Source organism: Embiotoca jacksoni, unplaced genomic scaffold (genome assembly GCF_022577435.1).
Source record: "Embiotoca jacksoni isolate LCO1_2020_lvr unplaced genomic scaffold, fEmbJac1.0.p SCAF_6, whole genome shotgun sequence".
NCBI lineage: Eukaryota > Metazoa > Chordata > Actinopteri > Embiotocidae > Embiotoca > Embiotoca jacksoni.
Window position 1 is genome coordinate 8,559,813 of NW_027185414.1, and position 15,693 is coordinate 8,575,505.

General features: G+C 38.8%; 1 protein-coding gene across 2 annotated transcripts; it reads right to left on the minus strand.

Moving 5' to 3' along the window:
* Window positions 1-648: 648 nt before the first annotated feature.
* Window positions 649-15,210, minus strand: LOC138212999 (signal peptide peptidase-like 2A). 2 transcript variants are annotated; one of them, XM_069173784.1, is made up of 17 exons: window positions 15,000-15,210; window positions 13,249-13,359; window positions 12,783-12,965; window positions 12,280-12,369; window positions 12,039-12,172; window positions 11,159-11,313; window positions 10,968-11,064; window positions 10,618-10,719; window positions 10,024-10,105; window positions 9,650-9,724; window positions 9,314-9,370; window positions 8,679-8,732; window positions 5,284-5,383; window positions 4,392-4,472; window positions 3,654-3,814; window positions 1,826-1,859; window positions 649-1,163 (listed from the first exon to the last, which is right to left on the minus strand). In XM_069173784.1, the coding sequence occupies exons 1-17, from the start codon at window positions 15,051-15,053 to the stop codon at window positions 1,123-1,125; spliced, it is 1,611 nt and encodes a 536-aa protein (XP_069029885.1). In that variant the 5' UTR covers window positions 15,054-15,210; the 3' UTR covers window positions 649-1,122. The 2 variants fall into 2 exon arrangements, with proteins under 2 accessions (XP_069029885.1, XP_069029886.1); XM_069173785.1 differs by lacking the exon at window positions 8,679-8,732.
* Between the last annotated feature and the right edge of the window lie 483 nt (window positions 15,211-15,693).

Genomic DNA, 15,693 nt, shown 5'->3' on the forward strand with positions numbered 1-15,693 from the left:
TTGATATTTACTCAGCTGATAATACCAGTCATAAAAGAGTCATGTCACAAGGACAGAGTGTTGAAAGGGAAATAAAATCCATGCAGAATATTTCATGTCTGTCAGTTTAATCTTTTTTTTTTTTTTTTTTCTAATACTTATCTTAACTAACATATTAAAAGTGACATAAAAAATTAACAGCCAAACAAAAGGGCACTTTTCAAAGTACTTATGTGAAATAAAATGGGACTTAAATGGTGGTCAACAATTCAAAAACTTAAAAGTCTTGGCAGGAACCGTCAGAGGAATGATTTTTTTGGGCACTGGTTGTAGTTTGTACCTCCAACCAGTGCATAACTCTCGCAGAGATGGAAATGTGCAGTCTCTGTTTAATGCACTTTACATCAGCAACTTCCTTTGTGGTAGCATTCATTTTAGGAACTTATTATTCATGCCCGGCACTATCTGCCCACTGGCTACCTCACAAAACACAATATCCCCTATAGGTCCTTTCAAAACTTGCTCTTTCTTAGTGTTCAGTGACTCAGTAGCAGAACAGCAAGTGTTTGATTGTCTGGAAATGCACTGATTATCTACTACAGGAAGATTTTGGGCATTTGAATAACGGTGAGCAAGGTTAAATGGAACAAACACCCACATACAGAAACATTAAATCGAAGTTCTTTATTTATCATAAGGCAATGAAAGAAATCACATCATAAAAACAGGTTACACAGAAACCCCAGTTATCAAAATGTATTACAATAGCTACAATTTAAACCTCTATTTACCCCCACCCCACAATGAAACAACTGTCAAGCTGAATATTATAAAGTGCGTTCTCATTTTGTCGTAAGCGATCATCACCAAGGCAAAATCATTACATTTTTCTGAGAGTGAACCTGACGGACCTTTCAGGCACTAATTAAGTTGTTTTAATCACTTACACAACTCTGTTCCACTTGCACAGAATTTATTAACCTCCCAACCATTCATGTCAGTCAAAATTAACCCACGCAGTTTGAAGAATCTTTTGATCAATAACAAGTGTTCCCTTGCCTTGCAAATGCATAAAAAAGGTGATAATAATATATAAAAAAAAAAATAAAGCATCCAGCAGCTGGGCACATGCTCAGCACTGAGTCAGCATCTTTCACCTTCTACGGTGCAGTCAGTTCTTCCCTCTAAAGAAAGGAAAGAAAATGTTAGTAATTCAATGGGATGTTTTGGTTAACTGAAAATAAGATAGACATGAAAAGAAAGACAAGTTACTTAGATGCAAACAAAGAATAAGCGGTGCGTTCTACTAAATCCATGCCACAGCTCTTCCATGTTAACTGCAAGCAACAACATGCAGAGGGAAACATGAAAAATGTTGGTAACTGCATTAAGGATGGAGGGGGGAGCGGGGATTAATACCTGTTGATTGGAAAAGACGAATGAGTGCAGAACGTGTTGAATAAAAACAAAAACGGCAAACAAACTATTAAAATTGTAGAAATAAAGAAATGAAGTCATTTGTATTCCAGGGCCATATAGCTTTAAGACAAGTCCACTTTGAAGCAAAGCTCCTCAGACATATCAGAGGATTGTTTTCTGCCAACTACAGACACCTGGTGGCCAAAACGCTGAAGTGTCCAAACTACAGTCTTGCAATTTCAATGTTTTAAAGGTGTTAACATCTGTTTTGTCTTCAAATATCGCATTGACCCTGGAAATCAGGAGTTAAAACGTCAAAAGAAAAAGGGGGTGAATGAAGCCGGTATGAGAAGATGAGGCACCGCAGTATGTAACGCTAATGATAGGAGAGATGCAGGGGAGATGTCTGGGTTGGAGAGAAGCACACCTGGCAGCAAAGGTTCCCTGGATGAGTCCAAGACCTGGTGAACATGAAGGATGAGAAATGTGAGGAACATAATGCGAGTTTTTATTTTTTGCATGGGATTTCAATAAACTCCAAAACATCTCAATTGATTCTTCAGTCAGTTGATGTCAGATGGGGAAGTAAACCTGCAGAGACCTAAAACTCAACTGAGAAGGACATTTCAGGTCACGGCATGTTCTCTTTCATACGGTACAAGCGATAACTGACAATAATGTTTGGGCTGGGTGATACAAAGACAATCTGAAAAATGAAGGTGTGGTTTAGAAAAGTTAGATAATTCTGTAGTAAACAAGCTCAAACAAACAAACAAACAAACAAACAGAAACAGTTGCTGTGCTGAGTTACTGCTGTAGTTGCTGCAAACATGAACTGGCAGGTAAATTTATGGCCCAAACTGTTTTAACACTCCTATGTACCAAAACTAATTTAATTCAAAAGCAGATTCAAAATATTCCTGTTGTCCAGCATTTTATTATTTAGTTTTCTTTGGGGTTGTTTTTTAATTCCATAGTTATTTTGTGTGTTATATATGCATGTATTTACTGTATAACGTGTGTACACTGTATGCTTTTTTTGCTCTTCACTTTGGTATGCTGTATGCCATTATTAGAATATTAAACTTTAAATATCTTTAAATATTTATTTATTTATTCATATCTTTAAATATCCATATTAGAAGGAAGTGTGCTAGTTACAACAAGTTGTTTTTGTTTAAAAAGTGTGTTACGAAACCGTCATACGAGGCAGCAAAGGTAGTTTCCAACACACTGCTTGAGTTTTTTGGGGTTTTTTTACAGTATTTTTAGGACACCATGGTCGCATTTAAAATAATTTTGACAGTGCAGCGATGGTGCCGTGTTTACTCAGTATTAGCAGAAGCATTGAACTGAGCATCGGAAAACTAACTTAGGGTGTGGTGATAAAGTACTTAAAAGTAACAAAGCACTTTAAACTACTAATGGTGACTGCTGATTGTGTCACAGTTTTCTTAAGATAACTCGTATATTAAATATATAGGATATACAATATGCTGAGGGTCATAGTGAGTAGAAGAAGTGGCAGTTTGAAGCTTTTGCAAATAGAAACCCTCACAGGCACAGTGGACTTCACATTTTCCCACATCAAGACAAGAACAAGTGAGGGAAAAGTTTAAAAAACCTGTCTGGAAAATCATTCACTGAGGCTGTCATTCAATGCAAGGAATTCATGTGTCTAGTGGGACCTGTTTTTCACGGTTTACTTATATGACCAGACAGCTGCTTGGCAAATTGGAGCTCATGTGAGCTATGTAGCTGCAACTGAAAAAGGGGGAAGGCTTTATCTGTTTGTGTAGAGCAACTGCAGAAGATTAACTTGCTTTGCAGAATGCCTGCAAATGACACTTACGTTTTGTAATCAGGATTGCAATGAGTAGGGCTGACCACGAATCGTTTTTTTTTAGCTGAATGAGCGAAATGCTTTTTTTTTTTTTTTTTTTTCTTTTTTTTTTAATGTTATGTACAGACAGCTTGCAATTAAAGCCTGTTAGCCTTTTCCATATTAGTAATTAGCTGTGACCATCTTTGCTGTAAGCCTTGCTCTGTGCTTTGGTCTTAAGAATAGCACTGTGCTGACTGCAGTTTCATGAACGGGTGTTGTCAGTCAAATACCACAGACGCAGGAGGGATGACGTTTCTCAGAAATACTGTGAAATCTGCTTAAAAGCCCTGAGGGAATACAATCACAGCTATCAAACTGCACTAATTGTCCAAACCTTTGTGGAGACACTTTGTACTCTTTCTCCTCTCACCTCATAGGTGGTTCCTGCCCAGAACTGCCTCATCTCTCCCCTGCAGCCTGCCACCACAGAGGAGGTTATCAGGGTAAAGGGCACCAGGTAGAGAAGGGCAGGCTGGCCCATCCCTGACAGCAGCATCACAGCAAACGTCAGTATCATTCCCAGCAGATAGGCTACAGGGAACAAGAGAGATGGACAAACACAGAAGGAAATAGACAAAGTAAACTTAAAGCTTACACCTCAGTCAGAACTTGGGTTCAGTAAAAGTCTTTCAGTCGATGGCTCAATTTAGAGGAAATGAACAGAGACCCAGTGGTCAGCGAATCGAATGGCAGCATTTCTAAAAAAAAAAAAGTTATTAAATAGACTCACTTAATGGCTTTTTAAATGAATGTGCAATCAATAAAACATTATAATGCATTAGATAATGCAAATCAATAAAGTCTAAAAAGGTGTGGAGTTCAGTTTGAAGAGTTTGTGTAGGAGAGCAGGAATAGTATTATCGCCACTGACAATAAAAGATGACTGAATAACTGCAATATGATCAATAGTATTCTGATATAAAGAATAAAGAATGGTGTATTGTACATGTATTTTAAGTATTGTCAATCCCCTCACCAACACTCATAGTTAAAAAAAAAAAAAGAAAAAAAAAAAGTCTGCCCTTTCATATTACTTTACACAAGATTTAATGTTTTCATGTACTGATGCAAAGTTCTGACAGATACAACAATTTGAGATGGGAGGTACCAAAGCAGCAGCTGACGAAGTAAATCTTCCTTCTGCTGTTAATCCAAACATCAAACCGGCTACAGTAGGCCACCAGGAGACCTGTTGGACCAGAGACAATGCAGAGAAAGAGTCATACATCATATTAAAAATGTTTGCCCACATTTAGTTTGTCTGATTCCCTTCTATTTTTTATATATATAGAAAAAAAAGCAACATCATTGGTTTTGGGGCTTTCAAAGCAAAAAGCAAAAAAATACACAATAGTTTTTCATATTAGTTCATATTTTCATATATTATTACACATACCTCATCAATCTTCTCTACATGCACATATGACACAAGGTTACTTTTTTTTTTAGTTATAGATGAGAGTATAAAAGAATCAGAGAACCAGTGGAAACATCTCTAGTTTGACTCAAACCATGGACGTTGCAGTTTCTATTATGTGCTCTAATTATTCACCCATCATCATTCTTGTGTTTTGGCTTAAAGGAAATGAGTTGAGCTGGATGTTGAAGTATATCACAGCCATTTGTTACATTAATTTTTTTTTTTACTGTATTTGCATCCAACACTTCCAACAGTGATTATTTATATTTATTTTAATGTTATTTGTTTTTGTGTATATAGTCTGTGTGTATGTGTGTGTATCTATTCATTGCTCTTATTTTTTTTCTAAAATAATTATCTCTTATTTCCTATATCCTAAATTTTGTCATATTGTGTACACCTTTTTTGTCTTTTCTTTGCTCCTGTGATGAGTAAATTTCCCCACCGTGGGATTAAGAAAGTCAAATCTAATCTCAACTAAATCTAACAATTCTCAATATCTGATGTGCTGATCTGCTGTCACTGTTATCTGCATTCAAAGCAGTTTAGGTAAACATTTCTAGTGACACTTTGACCTCACCTGGAACGATGATATCTCCGTAACCCAGGATGGAGAACTGCATCCCACACAGGTTCTGAGCCGGAGCTGAGAACCGTGGGACGCGCATCACCACTGGTAGCTGAGAAAATAAAACATTTTAGATCTTTAAAATGATATAAACAGTGACAGCAGAATTGTCGTTCTTGTTGCACGCAGCTGAATAAGAATAGCTACACTGAGCATTACCCTCGATCTGACTGCAATCTCTGGACTGAATATGGATGTCTCAAAGCTCTAGTAGATATACTGGTGGACACCGCTGTGGAATTTTTCTAACTCCCTTCTGCCTTCCCAGCTACACCTCCTGTGTCCAAAAAGCCCTTGTTTGAAATTAAAAGCCCTCATTTAAAATTAAAAGCCCTCTAGCATCTCATACATGGTCTGGCCATATATCAGGATTTGACCACAGTATTCCTATCAATGATGTAAAAGCAGAGTGTCAGTAAACAACAGTACTGCTATTGTTTTCTGACATTATTGAAGTACCATTCTCAGATTATTGTGTGTTAGCAGTGATGTTTGTTCACTGGCTTTTCTACAGATGCAGGAAATCAGCACAATTTAAAAGTTACTGGCGACTATTCGCTTTAATTTGATTTTACTGTTCTAATTATTATTGCTTATTACAGAAGTCTGTGTTAAAACACACACACACACACACACACACACACACACACACACACACAGGTTTTTGCATAAAGTGACATCTGAGAATAACAGACTGCCGTTTCCACAAATCCTCATATCAATATTATGGAAATGCGCACAATAACCAGCTGACCACAGTTCTGCAGTGTGTACACAGGTGTACGCTTATAGACAAAGCTCAGAGTCCAAGAAAATACACTGGGCTGCAGAAAGAAACCAGTGAAAACATTTTCAGCTACCCTGAAATGGCTTAAAATTCCTTACTGGATATACCTTTCCTCAAATGCAAAAGTACTACAAAACAATTTCCCACAACAAACAAAGACAGGAACGATCCAAAGGCCAAAACATTTATCAGTGATGAAAGAAAATTAAAACAGACAAACACTGTAAAACAAATGAAGCTTTAGCAGAACTGCTGCCTTCAAAATGTGAATAACTAATCAGCCCCCACCACCTGATAATCATGTGAGAATCTGGGTGTTACTTCCCCTTGCTTATCTTTTGGGGAAGGGTTAGAAGAAATCATAGTTAGATCTCGTAAGTGCCCTGTTTTCACAAGGAGACCTTCACTGGTTACCAGTAGCTGACCGCATCCGTTTCAAAACATTGGTACTTGCGTACCGTGCTGTGAACAGATCGGGTCCAGTCTACATCCAGGACATGGTCCAACCTTGCACCCCGGCCCGTTCCCTCCACTCTGCTTCTACCAATCGACTTGTTGCTCCCTCACTGCGAGCTAAACACTCAACAAAATCACGACTGTTTGCTGTGCTGGCTCCTAAATGGTGGAATGAGCTCCCCAACGACATCAGGACAGCAGAAACTCTGTACATCTTCTGCCGCAAACTAAAAACACACCTCTTCCGACTTTACCTTGAACAGTAGAACTTTAGCAGCGCTTAAAATGACACTTACTGATAGAACTTTGTAGTTTGGCTTTCTTGAAGAAATTGTATTTTCTTGATTCCTGTTGTTCTGGGTTTTGTACCCTCATGGTTGAAATGCACTTATTGTAAGTCGCTTTGGATAAAAGCGTCAACTAAATGAAATGTAATGTAATGAGACCAGCAGTCACAGAGGAAAGTCAAATGAAACATGAACCAAGAACCCAGGAAAAGTTGTGAGTACATACAACTAGATCAGTGCATGATTTTGCATACAGTGGGTACGGAAAGTATTCAGACCCCTTTAAATTTTTCACTCTTTGTTTCATTGCAGCCATTTGCTAAAATCAAAAAAGTTCATTTTATTTCTCATTAATGTACACTCAGCACCCCATCTTGACAGAAAAAAACAGAAATGTAGAAATTTGTGCAAATTTATTAAAAAAGAAAAACTGAAATATCACATGGTCATAAGTATTCAGACCCTTTGCTGTGACACTCATATTTAACTCACATGCTGTCCATTTCTTCTGATCCTCCTTGAGATGGTTCTACTCCTTCATTGGAGTCCAGCTGTGTTTAATTAAACGTTGGGATTGTATTAGGCAGGTGATGAACAGTGCCTGGTTTTCTCCACACATACCGCTTAGAATTAACGCCAAAAAGTTCAATCTTGGTCTCATCAGACCAGAGAATCTTATTTCTCATAGTCTGGGAGTCCTTCATGTGTTTTTTGGCAAACTCTATGCAGGCTTTCATACGTCTTGCACTGAGGAGAGGCTTCCGTCGGGCCACTCTGCCATAAAGCCCTGACTGGTGGAGGGCTGCAGTGATAGTTGACTTTGTGGAACTTTCTCCCATCTCCCTACTGCATCTCTGGAGCTCAGCCACAGTGATCTTTGGGTTCTTCTTTACCTCTCTCACCAAGGCTCTTCTCCCACGATTGCTCAGTTTGGCTGGACGGCCAGGTCTAGGAAGAGTTCTGGTCGTCCCAAACTTCTTCCATTTAAGGATTATGGAGGCCACTGTGCTCTTAGGAACCTTGAGTGCTGCAGAAATTATTTTGTAACCTTGGCCAGATCTGTGCCTTGCCACAATTCTGTCTCTGAGCTCCTTGGACAGTTCCTTCGACCTCATGATTCTCATTTGCTCTGACATGCACTGTGAGCTGTAAGGTCTTATATAGACAGGTGTGTGCCTTTCCTAATCAAGTCCAATCAGTTTAATTAAACACAGCTGGACTCCAATGAAGGAGTAGAACCATCTCAAGGAGGATCAGAAGAAATGGACAGCATGTGAGTTAAATATGAGTGTCACAGCAAAGGGTCTGAATACTTATGACCATGTGATATTTCAGTTTTTCTTTTTTAATAAATTTGCACAAATTTCTACATTTCTGTTTTTTTCTGTCAAGATGGGGTGCTGAGTGTACATTAATGAGAAATAAAATGAACTTTTTTGATTTTAGCAAATGGCTGCAATGAAACAAAGAGTGAAAAATTTAAAGGGGTCTGAATACTTTCCGTACCCACTGTATTTTTCCCTATTTGAGAAATCACTGTAATCATACCTAAAGTAAGGCATTTATATTAGTGTTAGAGACCTGTTGACCAAATTTTTGGATGGATCTGGGAGGTCCATGTGTATCTATATGGAAAGATATATTAAACAAAAGAAAGACCCAAAACAAAACTTTTCTCATATTTTTTTATCACATATTTTTCTAGAGAATTTCAACAATCTTCATTCCCAGACTAAAACATCAACCACCCCCATCCCTCTCCACCCACCTCAGGATGGAGCATTAAATATAGTAGTGGATGACAAGTCAAGCCTTACTTTCTCAAAGGGAGCCTGGGGTTCAGCGGGGATCTCCACCATGTTACCTTGTGTCTACGACAGAGCCCACCCAAACCCAGCGCAGAGTTAGTCAGTCATTCTATCGTTTCCCTCGGGGCATCAACAACAAGCAGTGCAGATCTGCCAGCATGTTAATAAAGCCAATACAAACTGATGGGGAATTCCACCAAGCTTAGCTTTCCACTTGTTGTTCCTGACTTTAGTGATAAAACTGCTGCATTCCTGAGGAAATTCTACAAATGGCTATTCGTAAGCACAACATTATTTATTCACAGAACAATGTTTCAGTCTCCCAATGTAATTTAAAAAAAAAAAATCATTGGCTTGAGCTTTAATTAACAGCTTTTGGACACAATCAATAGCTCGAGTCGGAGGTTTACAGATATGTTTTGACAGGGATGTTTCTCAAATTTAAAACTGTAATTTTTTTTCTGTAATAATTCAGGATAGTAAAACTAATGTCTAACTGAAAAAAACAGGCTGTCAATTCTGTTTTCTTCAACTTTCCCAAAACTTAAGATTCCCTGATAATTTACCAAATACTTTGGTTAAAGTCCAGAAAAACTATTTGGTGGAGTTCCCCTTCAACACAGGACACACTGAAGGGCGCTTACCTTCTCTCCAGATGCATCTGGGCCGAGGGCAACCTGCACCATAATGCTAACTCCATTCTGTTGACAGGGAAAGAGATGTCAATATGTTCTTAGTTTATGAATCACGTGGAATTCTCCCAAAATTGAGACTTTGTGTATCAGTCAAATTTGCTGATTAGATGCAAAACACTTTGAACTTTGGGGCAACAAAAGTCTGAATTTGAAGAGCAGCAAATAATGAAGAATGGCAGAGAAAAAAATCTGCAGCATTATAAAGCAATAGCAATTCTATATCTGAAAAAACATTACTGCTTTAGCTTTGAGGTCCTAAAACATCGCAAATAAATATGCACATACCTTGGTGAAGAAAGGAGTGATGAAAACAAAGAAGACGTCATACACAAGCAGGAGGCTCAGTAGAATCACACAGATCTATGAGACATTGAAAAGAAAGGGGAAGAAAAAAAAAAATCACAAACTGTACTTGGTTCCACAACTGAGGAACAAAATTATAACAATGGACCACTTGATTGGGATTAAATCCTGGAAATAACAGTAAAGAGTCAGAGGTCTGTCTTGTTGAGTGGTGAGATGCTAATGATGGAGGACAGTAAATATAAATATACACGTACAGTACAAGTAGTCCTTATGGCTCAGAGGTACAATAGAAACACCAAGCACATAATGAAAGAAGGGGTATGATTCTCTGGGGAGAGCGGGTGAAGATGTACCTTGAAATTAGACAGTGAAATGGTCTTCATGAAGTTGAGGCAGAAAGCAACGCCAAGGAGATCCTGCAAGATCCAGATCCATCTGCAAGGACATAAAAGATCTTTGACCATGTGTTTTCATCTGATCATATATTTTAAATTGAACTACAGCACTCTACCGCTACAAAAGGAAATACATCTACAGGCACGTTATTAGAAATCACACAGCCAGTGAGGAATGCTAAAAATCGAGGCACTGATTGAACTATTGAAAAAAAACTGAAACTTAAGTTGTCCTTTGTGTCTGAGAGAACATATATTGACTGCATCTAAAAGATTTATCAAGTTTGAAGAAGAAAGACCAATATCCCAATTCACACACCCACGACATTTGTTCAGTTACACTTAAAACTGTCAACGCTGCAACGGGTGTTGCAATCAGAAGCACTTCTAAAAACAAAGTGAGTGTTTTCAAGATTATTTTAACCAACAGCACTGAACCACAAAACAACCAGTCCCCCGCAGCAGTAGCACAGCTATGTCTGGAAATGAGACTGAAACAGACCGAGGGACTGTGAGGTTGTATTTTTGTTTTTTTGTGTGTCCTCAGAGTACCTGTCTTCATTTCTGTACACTCCCCAGACCACAGCAATGCTGATGCACACCGCAGACAGCAGGAGAGACCTCAATGACAAATTCCAGTTTTGGATAGAGAAGCTGAGAAAAGACACACAGAGACTTAGTTTGTGGGGAAACCAGGAAAATACACATTTCATTATTTTGAGCCGTTCATCAGGTAGAACTGACACATCTATTTCGGCTGGAATTGTTGTTTCTATTTTTGCGAAGTAATAACACTGTCTATGGGTCATAATTGTCTATTCTATTTTCCCCACCACGGGTGGAATATGTCTGCATGTGTGCGGTGCAAAAATAGTGTTTTTTTTAAAGAGTGACGCTCATACTTCAAAGTGCCACAACCGATTTTTTCCATCACTGCATCCAGACAGCTGAACAGCGCAGAGGCAGAAGCGAGGCAGAATATCGCAATAATGATGTAAACTGGAGTCAAAAGAAAAACAGACCGCATTAATATTACAGCGGAGAACATTACTCTGCAAAAACACACAAGAGCTGATCTTCCTGTCCAACTCACCAAGGACGTTGTAGAAGAAGTACATGAGGACCAGCATCCCACACATCATGGCGACAAAGATAACCACTTTGAGAGGCGAGTAGAGGAAAAGCTCTCCGCTGTCTGCTTTGTTTTCTCCCCCTCCGCCCCCGGTGTCGCCACTATTCAACCGGTCCCTGCCACAAACAGAAAAATATTTCAATTGTGGTTGTGTGGTGTCAGAGCTGTTTATGTTTTCCGTTAACATGTCATATTATTTTGTTTAAAAAAAACTTTGCAATGTTTTTGTTTTTTTTTAAACCTAGAGGCAGTCCTTAGACACACGGGGGTGTGTGTGTAAATATGGTTACAAGCAACAGGGAGGAGGGCAGAGGTCGAGCGAGAGCACACAGTTCTCACGCCACCACATTGACGCCATACAACTTGCAAAAAAGAAATATCTTCGTATGTTTGTCTTTTTTTTACAACTCCACGCTACTTCAATAAACAAGAAACAAAGTGGCAAATCTGGACTGCAGATCACGTTTTTTCCATCGGTCTGCGTAAACTTTTCACACCTATTGTATTTGAGAATGGTGGTTCAGTAAAAGGAGAACAAGATTCGACATCTTTCATTACACTGACACGGAGACTGTGGGCGATACTGAACTGATACAACGGCACCACATCAAATATGACTGTTGGAAATTCATGTATTGCTTTTGACAATGTTAACGCCAACTGTGTTTAACACTTCATTAAGTTATTTAGTCACACTGATAGTAACTGATTAATCAATAAGAAAACAAGTGTCAACAATTTCCAAAACAATGTGTTTATCTGTCACTCTAGGTTAATGTGCCACAACTACAGATGTGAGTTTTTAGCTTCCAGCTCTGTTTGTTCAACAGTAAAATCTCACCGCTCACATGCCCCGCTCCAGAAGCCGCCCAAGGTGACTGTGACAATGGAAATCAGCAGGATGACCGCAATGCTTGGATCAATCTTTGAGTAAGGAGGAGCATAGAGCTTCACCTGCATCCCTTCACCAAACACCTGAGGACATACAAGAGTTTAAAACTTTACATCCAGTTTGAACCTCTTCATCAGATCGACCTCTACAGGAGGAATGCAAACAAGACTAAAAATGAAGACCCTCTGACCTGCTGTGCTTCCAGGAAGTCCCTGTACCTCATCAGAGCCAGAGGAATGTGGACCTTTGCATACTCTGATTCAATGGCTGATGGAGTGACCTGAAGTAGTACAGAAGAGATTTTTTTTTTTTTATATAAATAAACCTGGTTTGACAGGAAAATGTATTCTAAAGCCTTTGGTGAGATTTCTGTCATTTTATGAACAATGTGTAACCAAAGAACTATGTAAAAAAAATGACAAAGTGAAGTGATTGAAATGTGGAAACAAGGAGATTTAGTGTTCAAAGAAAAAGTGTATATTTAGATGGAAACCCCCAGATGAATACAACACTTCCTTATTTCTGAATCACTTCTGTGAGCGTTTCTTCCACTTTACACTGTTGTATCCAAAACATACTAACATCAGCATCAAATAAAAACAAATAAATCAAATCAAATATAAATCAAATATCAAATCATATCCCTTTGAGCTTAATCCATTGACAAAGTACAGATGGATGTAAATGGCCTACCAATGATCTGTTCTTGGCAATGAGCAAAGTTGTAGCTCCAAGTTTCTGAGCAACAATAGCTTTCTGGCTCATGTTACAGTCTCCATGCATCACCACCACCGCTTTGCCCTTCATTACATCTGGACTGATCCCTGAACCGTTACACAGCGAAGTGGAGGTCAGGTTCACCAATGGGTACTCTGTCTGAAAAAGATAATGAATTCACAATTAGGATGGGAGGAAGTTTTCAAGAATAACATTTAGGGGTGTTACAGTGAACAGAAAGTAACTTAATGTCAAGTTTAACGTGAACTGGACACTTTGCCAAGTAGCCACTCTATTAACTAATTATTATTATATTATTGCTCCAAAAATAGCATAAAAATGAGGAATAGCTTAAGAAGTCATTCAAATTCAAGGTTAATTTCCGGTCCTGATAATAAGAAATCAGACCATGATGGCACCTAAAAAAGGAACCAAAACTTACTGCAGCATCAAGAGTTGCTGAAATCGGAGTCCAGGAGTGATTGTAAACGATGCAGTACTCTCTGTCTGTACTTTCATTCGAAATGTGCAAGATCGCTTCTTGGCAATTTATCTGGTGGGAAAAAAAACAACCGTTGTTCATCAGTGTTACACAAAGAAAAAATATCTTAACACAACCCAGCTTTGTCAGTTTAATACTGATGAATCAGACGCGATAAAGGAATGAACATTTATTGATTTGCCTGCCTGACTAACAGCATCCCCAGTAGGCGTATATTTGACACTTTGTATGTTATAAAATCATAAAAATTAGGCCACTAACTATTTGAGTTTACACCAAGGCCACTATAGTTTAATGTGTACTGGAGTGTAAAATATAGTTAATGTGCTCGCTCTACACTGAAATATAGTCAAATCACCCAGTGGTGGAAGAAGAAGAAAATACTCTGCTAGGAGTAAAAGTAGTGCTTTCAAAACCTTCCTTAAGTAAAAGCATAAAAGTATTATCAGCAAAATGTAAAGTAGTACAGTATAGTAGTATAAAAAGTAAAAGTAGACACTTCACAGTAAGTGCTCCCTGGTATTTCTCATTTTAACTACTTTGAGCACATGTAGGAAATTCTTTATTAGGAATAAGCCCTTGAGATGTACCATCTCGTTTTCAGGGGGGTCCTTCACATACAAAATACGCAAACACAAACCAAGACATCCAACAAAAGGAACAGAAAGAGAGAGAGATAGATAGATAGTTACTTTATTAATGCCACAAGGGGACATTTTTTTTCGCTGCAGCAGCATTATAGGTACAGGAAAGCAATAAAACAACAGTAAAAAATATTAAATATAAAAAGTTACAGCATGTTAATTAACAATACCAGACTTGGACAAACCAACACACACACACACACACACACACACACACACAGACAAACAGACAATAATACAAATGAAATAATCAGGCATACAAAAACGGAAGAACATACTCCATAAAAAAAATAAACAAAGATTGATCTATTAAACCCTAAATAGCCGCAAACAACAAAGCCAAAGAAAGTCATTAAAATGATAATTATAGTCATATAGTTGGTCTTACGGACATGTACAGTTTGTCCTACAATAAGAAGGCAGGGCAGCACAAATAACTCAACATTTGCATCTAAATGTATTGAGTTACATTTCGCCACTTAATCCTGATCTGTAACAACTCGGTGACTTTTGTTTCCAGCTAACCAAGCAGGTTAAACAAACACTATCCACCTCAAAACAAGCACACAGCTGTAAACAACAGCGACCGTCCTCGTCCTTGAAGACATGTGACTCGGGTCTTGGTCGGTCATGTGACAGGACGCTGGTAGAGAAATCCCCCTCCGTCAAACCTCCAGTGAAACAACACGCTACAATTAGATAATAAAGGGTGTAACTTCATTTGAGCTTTTAATACCTTTTGTCAATATTGACTCTTTCCCTTTCATGTAAAACCAGCGCATTATATATATATATTAAAAAAAAAAAACATTTTCTGTCTTGAAGCACACCGACTTAACAAAAGCGACGTATAGCATTGGCGGCTAACGAGCGTTAGCTGCCCGACAGCAGTCAGTCCGTCCCGTCGTTGAACACCGGACGACACGCTCCTCCCGGTACACGCTTCAGCACCGTGTATTGAGCACACACCGGCGGGACATGGCAGACAGTTAACAGGAGCCACAGACGACGTGTATTTTCGAGGCTAAGTTAGGCCATCAAACCTACCTCCGACAGCACGAACATGAGCGATACGAGGACGACTGTGACAGCTCCCTCCATTTTGGCAGCATTTGCTTTTTCACACAATCTTGTAGCTTCAGCATTAATCTACTTCTTTTCTTTTTTTAAAATTATTGTTATTAACTAAGTTACGTGTCTCTTCATGGCTGATGTGGTCGCTTCTCAGCAACTGCCTGTCACTTCCTCCTTGTCACGTGTGACACGCTGACCAGCTGCTTTCTGTTTCACCTGTCAGCGTCTCGACCACAGAGACACTTTATTCATGAATAAAATGGGAAATGTGTCACCTGGAAAGTGACATGTAAAAGTATTATTCGGTTAAGCAGAAGCCGCAGTTTTCCGACGCGAAACTCCAACGAGCAGTCAAGCACTGAAAAGTCATTAAAATATTTTGGTGAGACTTTACAGGTTGGCTGAGTCAGGTACAAACACCATTTCCCCCCCCTACTAATACTTAATTTAGAAACGGTTCAGTAGAAGAAGAAAAAAAAAAGAAATGAAACTAAAGGAGACGCTGAAGTGCTGAACAGCTGAAATCTAATATCAACCGTGAATGGGCCAACATTTCACTTTCAAAACTCCAGCGACTGGTCTCCTCAGTTCCCAAACGTTCACAGAGTGTTGTTAAAAGGAGAGGTGATGCAACACTGTGGTAAAGATGCCCCTGTCCCAACTGGTA

Coding starts and splice junctions, on each gene's coding strand:
- LOC138212999 (XM_069173784.1), bottom strand. CDS start 15,053: ATGGAGGGAGCTGTCACAGTCGTCCTCGTATCGCTCATGTTCGTGCTG. Junction 13,360..14,999: donor TCATGTTCGTGCTGTCGGAG/GTAGGTTTGATG, acceptor TTTTCCCACCAG/ATAAATTGCCAAGAAGCGAT. Junction 10,720..10,967: donor ATCGGTTGTGGCACTTTGAA/GTATGAGCGTCA, acceptor GTCTTTTCTCAG/CTTCTCTATCCAAAACTGGA.